This window comes from Eumetopias jubatus, unplaced genomic scaffold (genome assembly GCF_037043125.1).
Source record: "Eumetopias jubatus isolate StellerSeaLion01/CBP00866 unplaced genomic scaffold, mEumJub1_p1.0 scaffold_4, whole genome shotgun sequence".
Taxonomy (NCBI): domain Eukaryota; kingdom Metazoa; phylum Chordata; class Mammalia; order Carnivora; family Otariidae; genus Eumetopias; species Eumetopias jubatus.
The window spans coordinates 116,850,974-116,870,010 of NW_028274810.1; the positions used below are offsets into that span (position 1 = coordinate 116,850,974).

The following is a 19,037-nucleotide window of genomic DNA, read 5'->3' on the forward strand; positions in this document are numbered from 1 at the left end:
TCCATCTGCCCCTCCCCCTGCATGCACTCCTTCCCTCCCTCTGTATACACACACACACACACACACACACAGATACACACACACACACACACATATATAAAATTTTATAGCTTTGCCCGTTAAGCCAGTTAAAGGCTGTGACTTAGTAGAGCCATTTTCTCTCTCTTCTTGTTTCCTCTTCCATGAAAAGATGGGTTTGAACTTGTGAATTATCACTGACATTTCTTAAATACTCAATCAGGTTCTGTGCGGAGCATTGTACTTTACTTATTCTTCCACACAAGCCTCCTACAACCACCTGTCTTATTTTCTACCATCATCCCCATTTCAAAGAGGCATGCAGAGGGCATCGCAAGGCTGAGAAATACGGCCCCGGACCTCAGTGGCTGAGAGCTGGAATAGGACTAGAAGTTGGGTGGACGGACTTCAAAGCCCATGGCTGCACCATGTCCCATTGTTTCCTGCAATTAGATGATGGGCATGCTCCTGGCCAGCACTGACATTTTTTGGGATCGCACGACTCTCCGGCTTAATGGAAAACATTTGCGGAAATGATCAACTGAATTCCATCAACCCACTGGCACAGCTGATGGGAAAGGACAGAGGCAAGGCGGACAAAGTTGATGGACCATAACTGCGTGGCCCGGAAGACTGTTCATGCAGCCACTTCTGTCACCTGGACTTCAGGCTGTGGCTATCCCTGAGCTCCAGCTGGCGGTGAGGAGAGGCCCTGGAAAGCTGGGCAGGGCCCACCGGAAGGAGGCATGTGTCTCAGCACCACCTCGCACACTCCCAGCCACAGGGCCACTCACAGCCCTCCACACCTGCTGCTCTCAGGGGGCTCACGTTCAAGGGCTGGAGCATTTCCTAAGGGGCATTTTGAAGTGTCAGGTGAAATGAACTTAGAATGCAGATACATATTTCCAAAGACTCGTACTCTGTGTTTTCCTCTGGTTTGCGATCCAAAGACTCTGTGTTTGGGCATGCAGGAGACGGGGAGATAGTTGCCATCCTACAGCAGGCTTCAACGTCTGAGCAGACGATTCCTGCTAACCCCGAGCATCCTCTCCGGATTGGTTGTTGTGGGACTTTTAAGAAGCAACGGACGTTTTCTCTTATAAAGAAATGACATCTTTACTGTTTCACTTGTTTTAAAAAATGTTCAAATTTTTCCCCAAAGAGTAAAGTGGTACTCTATACACAGATGACACAACTGTCCCCATTTTCTCAAAATTGAGCTCGTCCATTGGCCAAGGCATCCCGCTCATAGCCCCAAAGGAGAGCCTTCGAACAGTGTGAAAGCTCACTGTGCAACTGTATAAAGCCCTTCAGGGATGTGTGGGACCCAGAGCCCTCTCTTTCTTGGCCCCTGTCCCCCACCCAGCCTCTCCCTGCCCCTTGCTGGCCCTGGGATCCCGAGGGACTTGTATCTCCCTGCATATGAGGGGCCAAGGCACACCCTGGCCTTCTCTTCGTGCACCTCCCTTACTCAGGATGCTTCCTATTCCCACCTTGGCATCTGGCAAATGCTCTATCCTTCTTTATGACCCAGTGTAGCCATGATGCACCCATGGTGTTGCCCTGCCTGTCTGCGGTGAATTTGGGGGATGCTTCCTGAGGCCCCACTGTGGTAAGTGGTCCATCTCCTTCAATTTTGACTTCCTGTGCCTTTCTCCTGACCAGAAGGCAGGCTCCTAACTTTGCAGTCAAGACTTCCGACCCCCACACAGTGCCTTTTCTGGAATTTAAGTGCAAATTCAGAATCCATTACCCAAAAAGTGGCTGGCATACATATAGTCACTGAACTGAACCACACTGAAGTGAAAGATGAGCTGTTTTTCCCTAAGACATTTCTCTAACTTGCCCACCCTAGAGCTTGCTGCCACTTTCCTCCTCACCCACCCCCAAGAGATCCTACCAAGGTCGAGTGCCGAACCCCGTACCAAGTCTCCTGCCAGCTCCACACTCAAATGCAAGCTTTTCTGTACTGCTCGTCTGTCTCACCTCACCACAGGGAAATGTCTCCAATGTCTGAACGCCCCAGGCTGTTTCTTGCCCTTGGGTCTTTGCACACACAACCCACTCTCCCTGAAGGAAAGGCTTTCTGAAACTTGGCCAGCTGACAAACTCCTGCCATCTTCAAACCAGCTAGCGTGTTAAAAACCTCCCTGGTGCTCTAGTACATGGTATGTACCCTAGACAGATGTGTGAGAGTTCAGAAGTCACCTCCACCTTCACACCATCGCCACTGATCAATTGGTGTCTCAGAATCCCCTCTTCAAAGAGGCTTTGAATGGGTGGCTGAATAACACTGACTCGTCACAAGAAACAAGGCCAAGCATAAGATGTCCAGACAAGTCTAGGACTGGAAGTCTATCTTTGTCACCCTTTCCAGAAACTCAAACTAACCAGATATTCTTATCTAACTCAGAGGGAGGCCTCTGCCCCTGGCTGGCCCTGGGATCCTGAAGGACTTGTATCTCCCTGCATATGCGGGGTCGATGCACACCCTGGGTGTTCAAATCCCAGGTGTTCATTTAACCTCTGGGCCCCTCCACTCCCCAAATGCATGGGGGTTCAAATCCCAGGTGTTCATTTAACCTCTGGGACCCTCCGCTCCCTTATTTGAAAGACAGAACTTACTACCATCTAAATTTCTTAGGAGCATTAAATGATTTGTAAAATGTTTGGTGCTTAGTAAATATTTCCTTTTCTCCCAGAATAGAAAGTGCATGAAGATGAGCATTTTACATATACATGGTGCACACACACTTACGCACACACAATCCATGTCAGAATCATGTTGACATAGCCCCCTGATGCCCACCAGAGGAACACGCCCAGACTCCTAATTCCAATTTGAGGACTCTAAGCACAGATGGAATGCCAGCTCTGACATCCCTTCTACCTCCAAATCCTACTCGTCAAAATCACACTTGTTTAAAAATACTGTGACATGTCACTCTGCGTTGGAAAGCGCCACACAGATCCCCAGCCTGCATGCGTGAAGGCGGAAGAGAAATTCTACCTCCTTTTCTTTCTTGTGTTGGTCATTCGAGTGCCAGGAATACAAATTATCACAAAACCAGAGTGGAGGCACTCTCGTCATCTGGAGGCAGCCATGGTCTGATTTGCTCATATCGCACAGTATGCATTTGACGTTCAGAGTGGGAAACGAGCTCTTGCTAGCCAGGATGCCTCTAGGAACAACTGCTGGAGACCAGTTTGGCAACACAAACCTAGAGTCTTAAAATACAAAGTTGTCAAACCCAGTCATTGTGCTTTGGAGAATGTGCCCCCGGGAAGTAACCTAGATGTTGGGAAGAGCTTTATGTACTCAGGGATTCATTGTGGTATTTCCATAATGGTGAAGAGTCATAAACAATCAAATACCCAAAAATAGAGGAATGAGTTAGTAGAGGGCAGTGTGTCTATCTGGTGGAGTAATATGGAAACCATTGCTGGTAACAATGACCTGTCTTTACCTGCTTCTTCCTCACCAGACAGGGAGCATCATGACAGTAGGAATGTGGACAGAGGAATGAATGAATGAATGAATGAATGAATGAATGAACAAAGGAACATATGCATGCATGAACGAGCATATGCATGCATGAATGCATGATTTAGAGAGATGTGTAACAATTTGGAAATACACACACAATGCCCTATTAGATAAAAACAAAAGAGTAACACTGTAGAGGGATTACAACTGCTTCAAACCACAAATAAACCTAAAGAGATTAGAAGCAAATAAAGGAATGTTTGAACCAACATGACTTCTATGTGGATATGTGATTTTTTTCTTCTATATTTCTGCATTGTTTGAATTTTCTATAACTAACTGATATTAAAAGAGGACCTGTCTCCTGAGATTTATGTGAAGATCAAATGCTTAGAGCAGTGCTGAGGACAAAATGGAGTCTTCACTAAATGCTGAAAAGTTTCAAAAAAGACTATATTCTCACATCTAATTAAATGCAGCACATTTCTCTTCTCTCCCTCCCACAAAATGAAGTAAAGGGATTTAAAATGACTAAACCCGCAAAAGGTAACACATGAAAACAAGAATGAGCAAACAGCAGATAAAGGAACTGAGCACATTTTTCAGTGAGGAGAAGAAGAGGGAGGTGTGTTGATGGACACGTCAGCGAGGAGGAGTTAATACTCCAGGTGCCTGCAGAGCAGAGTACGGACTGACCAGCCTGCTCCACGGGCACCCCAGGAAGCCCAAGAAGGTACCGTGGAAGGCAGGGGTGGAACATGGGGATGAAACAGGAGGGTCAGCCACCCACACACAGGGACTGCTAATGGGAACAGGAGATCGCTCTTGCACTTTGGGGCTCCCCAGTGAGCCGTATGTACGTGGACGGAATAAGTAATACTCTTGTTTCGACCTCAAGTCTTGACATTACTACGTGTTGCCGCTGAAGGGGTAACACTGGAAAGGGTGATAAAAGAGAACCCCAAGTCCTCCCCCATCCAAGCCAGGAACTCAACAGTTGCTTCCAAGACGGACAAATCAAGGAATAGCAGGATCCCTGTGTCATTTAGAAGTGGAGAGGCCAGAATGAGAAAAACCAGCTGTCAGAGTTAAATGTGGTAGCCTCTGGAAGCAGAAATGGCAGGGAGTAGAGGTGAGGCAAGGAACCAGCTGGGTTTTTTTAAAACCATAAGTCTTTGGGGACAATTTGATGATTCCAATTGCTTTTACATTATCTTGACAAAAGTCGGTATCAAACTTGACCAAAGTCTGGCTGGGATATATATTCCCTGCTTGGCTGTGGGTGTGTTAACCAACCCTAAGTGCCCCCATCCGCCATCCATGACTTGGCAAATGGTGACTCCCACCTCCCAGCATTTCAAAAAGCTGCCACCAGATCATACACATACGGGGCTTGCACCCAAAATCCTAGACATAAAGTCTTCAAGGGTTTCGACACAGATATAATTCTGAATAGAATGTGCAGGAAAAAATATCCATGTGTGCATATGATCTCCAAAGTTAGCTCTTTGAACTGGGTGGAAGAAACTCACAACCTGGGTTGTTGATGTTTATACTTTTAGCCACAGCCTTGGCCAAATGATTCCCTCCTACACAAGCTATATTCTGTCTCTTCAGCCAGGACTATAATGACAGATGTCTGGAGCACCGCAGACATCATGTCACAGGACAGGAATTAATGTTGTCGCTTAGGCCCTTGCAGTCATTTCCTGACTTAGGGAAGGCAGAATAAGAATGTGCGTTGAGGCCCACGCTTGCCTGCCCTGCGCCCAGCTCACCCCCTCCAGAACCAGCCCAGTGCGCCCCCACCAACCCGCACTTCCTGCTGCCTCGTGACCAGACAGGACATGCAGTGGTGGGGCCGTGCGCCACGTACAGGCCGGGGCGGCAGCTTCAGTCCGGGCCATGCTCCTGGGCATGGTGCCCTGCTTCAGATGGCCCCGTGCCACCCAGTGGGCTGAGGGCTGAGAGCCCCCACTCCTCTGCATTAAGAAATAGCTAGTTCTTCCCTTTGAGGCTGTAAGTGCCGCCATTCTCAACATTGCCCCAGGATGGTACAGGTCTAGTCATTCTTGGACCAGGTGAGAACAATCCTTGGAATGAAAAGTGCAGGAACCAGATGAAACCCTCCTCTGCTTCCAGTGGATTGCACTATTCAGTCAAGGCATTGATTCTCTGGGAGCCGGTTTTCTCATCTGTGAAATGGTCATGGTGCTGGCATTGCCCTACCTATGCTTGTATGCAGTTGACAGGAGCTTGAATTAATGAAGGCGAGAGAGCCGTGCGAGGTATCCACCACTGGGCAAAACTAAAGGGAAGAGGAGGAGAAGGGAGAGTGAGGTGGATCTCTCATCAGAGGGGTGGAAAAGACCACGTGCTTACCTTTCTCCGGGAGGGACGGCAGAACCACCGAGGGGCAAAAACTGGGAGCATCATTCTGAGCAACTGAAAAGAAGAAGAGGCAGCCCTTTAGCTCCCCTACACCCTCAAAGGCATTAACAGGGGTTCGTGGCGGCGATGGCGAAATCGGACCTGGAAGGCAGGCAGGCTGTCACCCTGAATCGGTCAGGATGGCCGAGGTTGGGGCGAGGTGACAATCACATCTCAGTGGCTTACAACCACCACCACGCAGGAGAGTCTGTCCCTCACACCCAGTGTCCACTGCAGGTGGGCTGGGGCTTGGCTCTGTGTCATCCGCCCCGGGGCCCCACGTGGAGCAGGGCTCCACCATGCCCCTGGCTTCCACAACATTGCAGCAGGGAAAGAGAACACAGCAAACTTTGCTCTTGCTCTATGGCTTCTGCCTACAAGGGACACACCTCATGTGCACACATGTCACTGACCAAAGCCAGCAGTGAGGCTGGGGGTGAGCAGGTGCAGTCCTGCCATGTTCTGGGGACATGTGGGGGGCAGCACACGTGCTGATGGCCATCATTTTCTGACTCTGTTCACTTGGGTAAGGCACTTAACCCCTCTGAGACTATTTCTACATGTGCACGATGAGGATAATATAATCTACCTTGAGAGTGACCTTGGGATGACAGGAGACTATGTAGTGCCAGGCACGGGGTAAGAGCTCAGTAAGTCGTGGGTATTCATGGTGCGCAGCATAACAGGGTGGACAGAGCATGGACTCAGAGCACAGACAGACATGACCTGAGTCTCCGTGTACCACTTAGAAACAGTGTGGAGGGACAAGTCATCTGCTTTTTCTAGACCTAGTTTCAGCATTGACAAAAGGAGGATGTTGTAAAAAATTAAATGAGAAACCGGGCGTACTGAGTAGGTGATCCATAAGTGCTAACTATCTTCTTCCCTTCACCCTCCCCGTACTGAACAGATCTAAGCTCCATCAGTATTTTCTCCCAGTGGCCCAAACTAAGGAGTGCACACAGAATCTCCTTGCTTGCCCAGCTGCAGGGGGCGTGGTCAGCAGTCAAGGGTGGGGCTCTGGGGTCAGCTGCCCAGGGCAACATTGGCCTGGACGCTTCCCTCTGTGTGACCTTGACATGTTATCTCACCTCCTTATTCTCACGGTCCTTGTTGGTAAAATAGAGGGTGCAACAATATGTATCTCAGACCTGTAAGGTTTAGATGAGTTGCTACATGTAAAGCTTTGGCATACAGTAGGCACTCAATAAATGCTGGCTGTTATTCGCTCTTGACATTGTCCTTCTACAGTGACACACTTTGCCACGTTGTGTCCGTTGTCCTCTTCTGCCTCCACAAAAAGCCTCAGATTAGAACCATGCTCTGTTCTGGTCCCTACAGGGTCGCCCCTCCCCTGCCTTCTTCACTTTGGTCAGATGAGCTATGACCTAGCTTTTCTCAGTTCTAGAACCTCCAATTGTACTGTATTTTTTTTTTTTTTTCATGGCTCCACCTGCCTGGAAACACCTGCTCCCTTCAGGCACCATTCTAAGGCCCCGGTTCCCAGGCTTGGTAACAACACCGAGGCCCACCGCACCCCCGCCCCGCCACAGCATCTGACTCAGCAGCTCCTGGATGGGGCCTGTAATCTGGCATTTCTAACAAGTGATCAGGTGATACTGGCCCAAGGACACACTTTGGGAATGATTGGGCTCTGGTTTCGGTCAACGAACATTCTGTGAGCTCCTCAGGCGACATTCAGAACTATTAACCACCGTCATTTCCCATTACACCCAGAGGGCCAGCTTGGTTTGTTTGTTGAAATATTTGTCTTTCCTGGAAGAGAGTGGTTCTCAGAGCAAAGGTCCTGAGAGTTAGTGCAGTCTTCAGAGAACAATTAGACCATCTGTATCAAGGGCATTCAAATGTTCTCACCCTTGCACTCAGTAACTCTGTTTCTGGAAATGCATCTTGAAATTCAAAGTAAGGGCAGCCTGCAAAGGAGACATTTATGCAAGTGTGTTGTGTTATATTGTGTTGTGTTGTGTCATGTTGTAGTGTAAAGAATGCATATGGTATACATATAGTATGCAGTGTACTTTATTGTACTAATGGATCACCGGAAACTATATAAACGTCTGACATCACAGAAGCCTTAGGTGAGCCAGAGCCCATTCTGGGGAGCCCTGCCATGCAGCTCATCTCAGCAGAGAACGGGTCACGTGACTCTGCTGCCATTGGTTTCCTTACCTTTCCTCACCTCCTGGCAGTATTTCTTAATAGGGTTGTGCCTTTGGGATGAGGCAGAGAGCAAGTCGGTAGCCTACAACGGCCGTGGTGGGAACATTTAAACCACAGCAAGTGGCATCCGCCACGAATCAAGGCTTGAATCAGGGCTTCCCCTCACCCTTGCCACCTGTGAAACACTGGCCAGCACAGCACAGAACGGGGGTGACAACAGGCCCTGCCTCATCGGGTTGCTTGGAGACTAAAGAAGATGTTGCTGTGAAATGCCAGCCCAGTGCCTGGAGGCAGCTTGGTGCTGAGTACCAGGCAGGAGCTAGGGGCAGGAGGCGAGTGAGGATGAAGAGTGGACTGTTGTGTACCCCACCTACATGTCTAATTATGCCTTCGATGAGGATTGCACGGAGGCATAATTAGAAGGGCTTTTCATTTCCTTCCCAGGTTATGTTCCTATATCTAAAATTGCTACAAGGTCCAAGTGCATTTGCTTAGCAGAGGGCAGGAACCCTGTGGCTTTGATTTTTTTTTTTTTTTAGAAGCCACATTTGACTTTACAAACAAACCAGAGACCCTGCCCCACTTGCAGGCCATGCACAGCTGTGGAAAGAATGGGCAGCCCTAGTTGTCTTCAAAGAGCAAAAGGAAGGTACCAATGCCCCAGAGGCCCGCCCCTTCCAGAAAACCCTGGGCTCTGGGGCTCTGCCTGACCACAGAGCAGCACCCCACTACTCCCACCCTGGATGCTAAGAATGCTTGCTCTCTGGGTCCTACTGCCGGGAACGGGCTGCAAACAGCCTCATTTGCATACACAGTTGCTCAGCAAGAGCCTCAGCTCTGAGCTGAGACATGGAACTTTCTGTTCACTGTGGACAGCAAAATCAGATAGGGTATTGCCGTGGCCTCTCTGGGGTCCACTCTTGGTGGTCCCTGCTCCCGGGTCCCAGGAGGCTAAGCTCTGGCCTTTGTTCTGCGAGCAGCCTTGTTCGGACTGCCCCACTACCTGTGAGCAGGTCTCCGAAGGCCTGAGGGCTGTGAGGGCTGGACCATGGCGCACCCCACCTCCACGGCCTGCTGCCTGTCCCCATGCGGCAGCCACCACTCCCTTCAGCCAGCTCTCCTTCATCTCCATCCAGACTTGCCCTGGAACCACTTTTGCATAATCTTTCCCGAGCTCCAGAAGCACACCCCCTCACCCCCCGCCCCAGGCGGATCCCGCCACAGGAACACGGGCCACATCCCTGAGTAACTCTCTGATTACACAGAGAATAATTATCTCCTCACCAGGGGAGAGGAACAAAGTCAGCTTCACAGGGGGGTACTAAATTAGTACAGGGGGAAAAGCACTCTAGATTTGGTTGTGACATACAGTTAGGGCTGAAGAGATGTTCCATTTCTCTCACATCTGCCTCCTCAGCCCAGCTAACCCCTCTGCAGGCAGCACATTCTGCCTCTCACGTTCCCACAGCGTTTATCGTGCAGTGGGAACTCAGTGAGTATCACTTCCTTCTTCCTTCCTCGGGGCTAATTCTTCAGAAATGGGACCCATGTTATGCTTCTTGTCTCTGGCTCTCAGCCTGGAGCCTGATCAGGGCCCTGTGGTAAACACTCAGTATGGATGTCAACACACCAAATGGCCAAGCCATTGTTCAGAAGCAAGGGCAAAGTCTACTAGGGAAATTCCTGCAAAGAATTTTTCTGTAAAAACTAATGCTTCGTGTGCCAGGACTGACAGAGAGGGAAGATTGGGGTCCCAGGCACCCTTCAAGGCACAGGCAGGCAAATGACAGAGCCAGAACTCAGACCTAGTTCCTTGTGACTAACTCAGTCTTTATGGAATATAGTTGGGTGAATAAGACACGATTCCTGTGTGACCTGGGGCAAGTAACTTAACCTCCCTTGACCTCCCTTTCCTCATATAACAGTGGTTGTGAGGATTAGACGAGCTAATGCTTCTGAATGTTTTATCCAGCCAGCCACACCAGAAGAGTCCAACGAATGCAGGCTGGATTGGTAACACCGGAGGCCCTGGGCATGGTCCAGGCTCAGTCAGTGTCCACGGAAAGAGAGTACCACTGGGAAATCTTAATCCCCTGGCCTGGAGTTTCTGGACAGAACTCTGAGTCCCCAGCCTGACCCCAACAAAATATATATTGGAAAAAGCTCATGGTCTGTGCCGTCAGAGGAAAAGAAACAGAACAGATGGAATGAGTCGGGACAATGAGCACCTTGGGTTCTTTGCCTTGTCAACTCCTGCCTTGATGTAACACTCTGGTCTGATTCCCATGATCTTTCTGAACAAATGACTTATTTCTTAAGCTTCTTTTTACCCAACTCTTCCCTGAGCAATATGAAGATGGAAAATGACATTTTTCAGTCTTTGGTGGGGTGAGGAAATGGGAAGAGGGATGGGAAGAGAGATGGGAAGGGAGGTTTGGGAGGGTAAGAGTTCTGTTTCGCAGCCCCCTCAATACCCATAGCTAGCCTCAGGTTTCCCGGTGGGCCACCATACTCAGCGGGCACTCACTTCTCCCCTGTCCCTGTGAGTTAGTGAAAGCCTATATGGAACATTCTTCTCTAAATAGAAACCCAGTGAGGCTCTTTCATCATACAACCCTAATGTTTTCCCTAAAATAAATCAAGATGTTAAAATAAAATTAAAAGCGTAACCCTAACCCTGAGTGAGTTCAGATCAAGGATCAGTCACAGGATGCTCAAGGTAGATATCAGCAGGGAAGATTCCATTCAGCCTGCTAATAATTAACTTGAAATAAATCTCATCTGAAGCCAAGGAATGCCTCTGCGATTAGTAGGCTCATGAACAAGGGCCAAGGGCCAGATTCCACCAAGGAGCCCATCCCTGGCCCCTCAAGTTGGATATGGCTCTGGAACCAGAGACCAAACCACTGACTGTTTTGGTCTGTTAGCTTATTAGTCAGTTTTATTTTACTTTTTTCAATGTATTAGTCAATTGCTTATTAGTTAATTGAGTTAGGAGGAAACGAGTCAAAGGGTCTGGACATTTTCCCATCTGATCATTCATGGGATATCGAAGACCCGCCAGGCAACATGGAAACAGAGGAAAGTTAAGTTTAGGGTCGTGAGCTCTGGGCTTGCAACCTGACTCTCACTGTGTGGTTTGGTTGAGTAGCTTCAACTTTCTAGGCCATCCTCTCTTCATCTCGAAAAGGAGGAAATAATGCCTACTCCACAGGCCGTCATGCTTAGTGAATTACCCACCCATGTAGAAGCCCCAGCATGAGTAGGGACACATTACACATGTGGACACACAGCAGACCCACGAGTCATATTGGTTCTTCTCTCCTTCCCTCCTTTGGGCAACGTGTTGTGTTGGGAGATGTGAAGAATGCAGAGATCAAAGTTATGGATCTCTAAGATTCCTTCAAGCCAGACATCCCATGACTCTAATTTCCAGGGCAGGTGCCCCAGCAGGGCCAGCATCTGTCCTATCATCAACTCTGAAACGAAGGAGGAAGCCACTACTAGTAGGAGAGATTGGAGATAATGAACCTCAGCTCAGCGTCCCCAATGGACACCTACTCAGACAGGGTTTTCAATCTTTTTGTATCTGAGACATCTTTATAAATTTGCTTCTGGGACACAGGGAGAGGATGACCAGTCTCCATGCAGCTCCCCACTGTTTCCCAAGTGTACCCATACCCATACACACCAGAAGGTAGGAGCCAATAGGACCAGAGTGAATCTCCCTCATGGTTTTACCAACGGAGAAATTGAGGAAAAGGAAGACTTTTCCAAAGACAAACCTACAGTAAGTAGATGGCCGACCTGGGAAGATACTACTGTCTCTTCATTTGAGTACAGGAGCTTCTCCATCATACCATGCAGACCATCCATTCATTCATTCATTCACCAATTTCAAATTGAGCTCTGCAAATGTGCTGGCATATAATGAGCACATATGTGTGAAGTACCCACACAGACACAACACTGCCTTGACCCTGAAATCCCAACTCCACGTACGTTGTCAAATATACATTGGTGCCCCCCCTCCCTCCCTGAAACTGTCATGTGTCCCATTATCCTGATTAACTGACGAGTTTCAAAAATCTAGGGACCTTGGCAGAGGGCACAGCTGTTGCTTTCCCTTGGCCACCAGCATCACCTTAAGTATACTTTGGGGACCCTCCTCTCCCTCAGTGCACCCAGTCTTGCTGGGACTGTCACCAAAGCCTCCCCAACCTCCCTCTGGCAGTGGGAGAATGCATAGCCCAAGCTGGGCCAAACTCTCTCCCTTGAATTTTTTAAAGCTTGACTATAACCACCAAAACCTGATGATGGAGACGTGTCCATCCCTTCCTGCTGAATGCATCCATGTCATTGACCTAGCGAGACCTAGCGAGTCATCTTTCCTTTGAGTCTATCAGCAGACTTCTAATAAATTCCTTTCCTGCTTACATTGAATAGAATCAGTTTCTGTCATTTGTACCCAATGAATCCCGCCTGGCTAATCTACTTCCAGCCCAAGGATGTCATCCTAATATGTGGTTGGGAAATGGATGACTAAAGATGGCCACACAGCTGTTTGGGACAGGTCACTCACCAGGTTTCTGGTACCACCCAAAGGGATAGGTGCGGACCTCCGTGTCAGGGGAGCCACACTCCAAAATGCGCCAGGCTCCTCCATTTTCCTCAGTGCATGTCTGAAGTCCCAGGCTGTTCAGAGTTAGGCATGTCACCTCTCCTCCTGGAGCAAAGAGGAACCGGGATGAGGAAAATGATCATGACGGAAGATTGTATCTGAATGAGAGAAATTCTGAAAACCCGTTCGCCAATAGATATTTGGGGTACTCTACTGCATTCCAAGCGGGATCTTAGCCACTGATGAAAAATGTGGTACTGCAATGAGCTTCTGGTCAAAGAGCACAGGGTTGGAGGCAGCTAATCCTCCTGGGGCACCTGTCACATGCCCAGGACTGTGCTAGGGCTCTGTTTGCATCATATCACTTGATCCTCACGCAACAGCATGAGAGGGATAGCGTAGGTATTCCTACTTGCAGATGAGGGATGCTGAGGCTCTTGGATTAAGTGGCTTTTCCAAGATCTCACCCCTAGGAGGTGACTGAATCAAGTTTTCAACTCAGGTCATATGGACGGACCCAGAGTTCATCCCACCCAGCAGCTTCTGAGCGGCGTCTTGGATGAGACAGGCGTATGGAAGGAGGCCATTTCAGCCAGGCAGAAGTGCTGTGGAAAGGTGCCCCGCTAGTGGGCCAGGAGCTATCCCAGCTAGCCCAGGGGTGAGCAACCTCCCTCCCCCTGCCCCCACTTCCCATCTGTGAACAAGGATCACCCATCCCCATCCAGCACAAGAAGACCAGAGGTGTGAGCATGCTCTCCCAGCTGCAAAGAGCTGCACACAGGCAGGCAGAATTATTATCACTACTACCTTTTAACTGGGAAACATTGAGAAAGCCAAAGCCGGTGCAGCACGGGTCCGCATCACACAGCCGTTCACATTCGAAGAAGCTGGCGTGAGAACAGAAGGAGAGGGCAAGAGAATATGTGCAGGGGGCCCATGACCTACTGATTTACAGTCATTCTTACTTCTAGGGGTTCCTTTCTTCATGATTCCCGAAAGTGTGAGGGCTTTGGCCAATACGCATAAGTGGATTCCTAGCTTTGAAGTTGCTTCTGAAAACAGAATTTGACTCTTTCCTCCTTCATTTATTGGTTCATTCATCCATCAAGCATTTATTCTCTGCCTGTTATGTGTCAGTCTCTAAGCCAAGCTCATCTAGCATCCTGAATGTGCCCCTACAATCCTTTCAGATTGGGAGAAAGTCCAGCTTTGGGCTCTGGGAAAAGGAAGAGGTGGTAGGGAAGGCATATTCAGAAATGGGGGATTCCATGGGCGTATGGTTGGAGTGACCCAGCCAGGCGTCTGTTGGCAAAGACCTGCACTTGTCCCCTGACCCAGCCTCCTTCCATGTCCGCTCTGCAATGTCGGCTAAGCACACTCCAAGAACGTACCCCTGTTTGCTGGGTCAGCTCATCCAGGCCCCATCCCAGGACCTACTTTCCTTAATAACTCAGTGTGGCTGCTAGACCCCAACCTCAGCTTCTAGGACCAGTCCTGAAGAAACATAGCAGCTCCAAGCCAGTGCTCCTGGACTCAGTTCTAATTTCTCTCATGCTGATTGTGTGTCCCAATTCTGATCACTCATTCCTGACTCCTGAGAGCTCACTCAACCCCTCAGTTCCTTTTCGGGGTGGGGACCCTGCCTCGTTCTTGCAATTCTCCTGCCCTGTCTTAGGAGCCCCTGAACCCAAGTCACATCCCAGTGGATATGCCCCTCCATGTCCAGGGCAGTTTTTTCCAGTACTGACTGCATCTCTGCCCTGATTGCCTGTGGACCACTTGCCCCACGGTTCCCTCTCCCAGAGTCCTGCCCATCCACCCACCAGCCCACCCAACACTTTGTTCTCCTTCCTTGGAAGCCCAGTGCTAAACTCCAGCCTGGAGGAGGTGCTTTCCCATGGAACCACCCTTCTCTGAGTCCCCAGCACCAGGATCAGGCCGATCCCTGGTTTCACCCCTCCTTCTCTAACCCTGTCCCATCATCACAGGTGGTGCCCTGCCAAATCTCAAGACAGTCTATCCTGTAGCATCTTTTTAAGTTCATTTTCAGAAGCAGATCTTCAACACTAGCAACATGACACAGTTTCATAAATCAATAACACTTCATAGACCAATAGATCATAGACCAATGCCTCTCAAATTCTAAATTAGAAAAGAATCGCCAGGAGGAGAATCTTACTGAAAATTCAGATTCTTGAGTCCCACGCCAGGAAATGCTGATTCAGTAAGTCCAGGGAAGGACCCAGGAATGTGGTTTGTAAAAAGTCCTCTTGGTGATTCTGATGGGTGAGATCCATAGACTGGGCTGACAGAAATGTCACTTTCAATTAAAACAACTAAATCACAGCTAACGAACTAAATATAACATATTTTTAAAAATAATAAGTCAAAAAAAAGTTAGATTAAAAAGGCAGCTCACACACTTAAAAAAAATAAAAAAAAAATAAGTCAAATTAAAAGTCCTTATAAATTTGTGATCCTGTTAAAAGTTCACCCGGCTCTCCAGATTCCGCATACAGCACAGTAAGACTTGGCTGATCCAGTTAATTACAGTGCTTGATAGTTGTTACTAACTAATAAGACATGGGTCAGTGTTTCCCTTTTGGGTCAGCTGACTTGACATTCAGGGCTAAATTTTGTGTTTCGTATCAGTAACTTAGCCACAGTTTTTAGGTATGGTCACCTCCTCATGACCTTTTCACTCTTTGCTTTAGGTTTGCAGTTTTTAAGTGTGTGCCTTTAACTGAGATTAAGTCACTGTCTTTATGGACGTAGAAAAATCTTAATAGTAAACAATTGAGGGGACGGATGTAGCTTACCCATTGGAAATGGATTTTTCAGACATGGGCACTTTGTTTCTAATGGAAATCCCCGTCAGTGTTTGGAATGGCAAGCGAGTGTAGAAGTTCTTCACTTTATCTCTCAGTAAAACTACACAGGGGAAAGAAAGAAATTCTATTATATAGGGAGAAGTTTGTTGTATCTGTGAAAATCCGTGAAGATGAGGGTGTACACGTCAGATTGAGAGCTTCCAATTAAAGATGGCATATTAAACTCACACACTTATTCTCTGCTCTCCTCCCAAATCTCACTGAAATAACAGTAAGGGGAATCTTGTAAAGGCTCACACCCACAAGGATAAAGAAAATAGAAGAAGGTATGGAGCAACGAAGTTCTGGAATCTAGAAAGCACACAGAGGTGTAAGAAGTTGACTTTGTAGACCCAAGAAAGCTGAATTCTCAACTTTTCTGTGGGAAGAACAAGAAACAACCCCATCCACCTTCTGGAATCCCCAAAAGTTTAAGTATTGGCATCATTGGGATGAAGGTGGACTAAACCAGGGTAGGCTGGAAATCTCTTTAAGAAGCAATCAGGTCTCCAGATGGCTTCTTCTTTTTTGCATAGTAGACAAGTGTCCTCTCCCCACCATAGAAGAAGGTGGAAGGTTTACTCTCTGGAGAGGACAAAAAAGAGAGGATCTCTTGGGTGCACCAAGTGGAGTTGATGGTGGGAGTCCCACACTGAAACTAGGGGATTCTTTCAAGTTCATCCACATGGTGAAGGTTGAGACTTTCATCTTCCAATCTTATTTGGCATCCAAACCAATTACAGCCAGGTTCATGGCCCCAGGCCAGATATTGTAAGATTCCTGCACCGGAAGGACCTAAAAATAATGACCCGAGGGACTCCGCAAAGGGTGGCCCAACTAGATTATCCTACAGGCAAATATCAAGTCAGCAAGCTCTCACCACATACTCCAAGTCTCCCAATCAGCTTCTGGACACTTTTCTTATATTTGAGTGTAAAATCAAGGGTCACCAGATATCTGAGAATATCCAGCACAGATAGAACAGAAATTGAAGAATGATAACATCTTGGAAGAAATGGAGGCTGCACAAGGGGAAAAAGACACTCCCTCCCCCCACCCCCCAAAAAAACAGCAGCATTAATGTCCTCTGAGGAAACAAATCAAGTGCTATCTTGTTAAAGCCACTGTTGGTATTTTCTGTAATATAGAGCCAAATGGAATTTTAACTGATACATGCATTAAGAGTGACTTTTATTAAGGAGTGGGAGTGCAGAACAGGATTATTCTCTATCGTCAGCTTCATGTGTTTCTAAATGGCTTCACATTGCTACAAGGAGCATGAGTAACTTTAATTTTAAAAAAGAAGAATAAGCTAACCTGGATATTTCTAAAACCACAGAGCCAGCAGCCCACTGGAAATGCAGTTTGTGCATATCCCACCAAGCACTCACCTTTCTTCCGCAACAGGGTCTTTGGCCTGTGGGGTAGGATCAGTCTGCAGCCCTTGGGATTGGACTCCATGACATCGTCACACACCTGGGCCTCTGGGTAGAGGGTGCAGGTGAAATACAAGGGTGCACTGTCTTTTATCTCCACCAGCTGACAGAAAGAGGGCTCTTGGATACAGCCTGCAAGGCAAGAGAGCAATGGGTTTTAGTGCTTGGGAGGCCTGAAGGAAAGGAAACTTCATAGGACCTACCAGGAAGCAATGCCTGGTAGGGATTCCTCCTTGGGGGACAGAGGCCCAGGACAGTTGAAAATACCAAGTCTGGAAGCCCCCCCCAAAAAATACTGGGATTCTGCTAGCTGGGGAGAGGATTGTGCATCAAACAGTGAGTCCACGTGACTCTGAATAAAGGCAAAGCCTAAGAAGGTGAAGAGTGAGCTGTACACACAGAAATACAGGAGGAGACAAGGCAAAATTCCACTGGATCTATCCAGGAACATCTCAGGGGCAGTTGGGATCTTCAGACCAGAGGCCACAGGACTGTAAAAACTTTGTGAACTCTGTGAATGATCTCCCCTGCTCCCACTCCCATGTCAGACTTTTCCACTGGTATATGGTAGCTCCCTCACAGGGAGAGGTCATAGTTAATTCATCTTCTTTTGTTTTCTCATCCCCAAGGTCAAACACAAGGTTTAGAACATAGCATGTGCTAAACATAGCACATGCCTATTGGGTAAAGGATGGATGGATGGATGGATGGATGGATGGATGATGGATGACAGATAAATTGATGGATGGATGGGTGAATGATGGATGGATGGATGGATGATGGATGAATGGATGGATGGAAGGAAGGATGGATGATGGATGAATGTATAGATGGATGGGTGGATGGATGAGTGGATGATAGGTTCTGGGAATAGAGTAGAGATGATCTATACCATAAGCTTCTTGAAGATATAGGTTATGTCTTATCTTTCTCCTATATTATTGATGGTACAAAACTGACGTGATCCCTGAGTTATGCTATTGAGTTTCATCATATTTATTTATCAAGAATTGTTAAACTTGGTCTGTGTTGCCTGACCAGAGGATCTAGAAGAGGAAGAATGAGGTCTGAGGATACTTACGAGACAGGCACCACAGGTTTGCTTGCTGAGGTGAAAACAAGTGTTTGAAAAGCCAGTGCTGCTGGATGGGCAGGGATCGGTTTCCATTGACAATGACTTGGTTAAGGTCCACAGGGGAGAAAAGTTCTGTCGTCAAATCTAAAAAGGAAGGAGAGAGTCAACTTCCTTTGCTTTATCTCTATGATGAGTCTCTCCCTCTGTCCCCCACCTTCTACCCCCAACTGTGTGTGTGTGTCTCGCTCTCTCTCATACACACACACGGACACACATGCACACACTTGTTTTTAAGGCTGTGTGAAGCCAGGGCAGGTCTGGAGGCCATAGGGCCGGGAGTCTAGCCAGGCAGGAAGGGTTCAGAAGGTTTCAGAAGGTCCTAAAAATTATAGAGTTGCAAAATCTTAGAATCTTAGTTTGGAAGAAACCTTGGGAGCCATTTGGTTCAATTTTTCACCCAAGGCAGGGCTTTCTCCCACAGGATATCTGGCCGATGCCCCCAGAGCCCTACGTGACATGTCTGGGCTGAACACAGCACCCCACTCCACCATTAGGAAGTTGTGGGGCCAAATCCATCACTTTGAACCACTGATGCTCCTATCGTTTGAAGCCATGCAGAAGTCCTATCTCTCTCCCAAATGGCAGCCTTCTTCTGTGCTGACAACTTTCAACTCTGCTCTGCCCCACCTGAAAGCTCCAACTTGACTATCCCTTAGTCTCTCCTTGTATATTCATGTGCCATGATCGCTGGCTGAAGGCTCTTTCTGGGTGCCCTGCTGCCCACAGGACAGAAGTCTAAGCTTTCTTCTTGGTCCACGCTCTACCTGAATTTTAAGCTTTATCTCCAGTTGCTCAACTTACACTCCCAAAGCCTTGCCACACTGCTTGCTACCCCAGGACTGCTGTCTGTGCTCACCCC

At 48.0% G+C, this 19,037-nt stretch overlaps 1 protein-coding gene across 1 annotated transcript in view; it reads right to left on the reverse strand.

Moving 5' to 3' along the window:
- Nucleotides 1-19,037, reverse strand: part of TG (thyroglobulin) — a 241,234-nt gene that overhangs the window by 142,957 nt on the left and 79,240 nt on the right. Inside the window, exons 30-35 of the mRNA XM_088022877.1 lie at nucleotides 18,125-18,262; nucleotides 16,999-17,175; nucleotides 15,557-15,668; nucleotides 13,545-13,624; nucleotides 12,699-12,842; nucleotides 5,888-5,950 (exon numbers count right to left, since the gene is read on the reverse strand). Coding sequence (XP_087879003.1) covers nucleotides 5,888-5,950; nucleotides 12,699-12,842; nucleotides 13,545-13,624; nucleotides 15,557-15,668; nucleotides 16,999-17,175; nucleotides 18,125-18,262 — 714 coding nt within the window. The remainder of the gene's footprint in view (nucleotides 1-5,887; nucleotides 5,951-12,698; nucleotides 12,843-13,544; nucleotides 13,625-15,556; nucleotides 15,669-16,998; nucleotides 17,176-18,124; nucleotides 18,263-19,037) is intronic.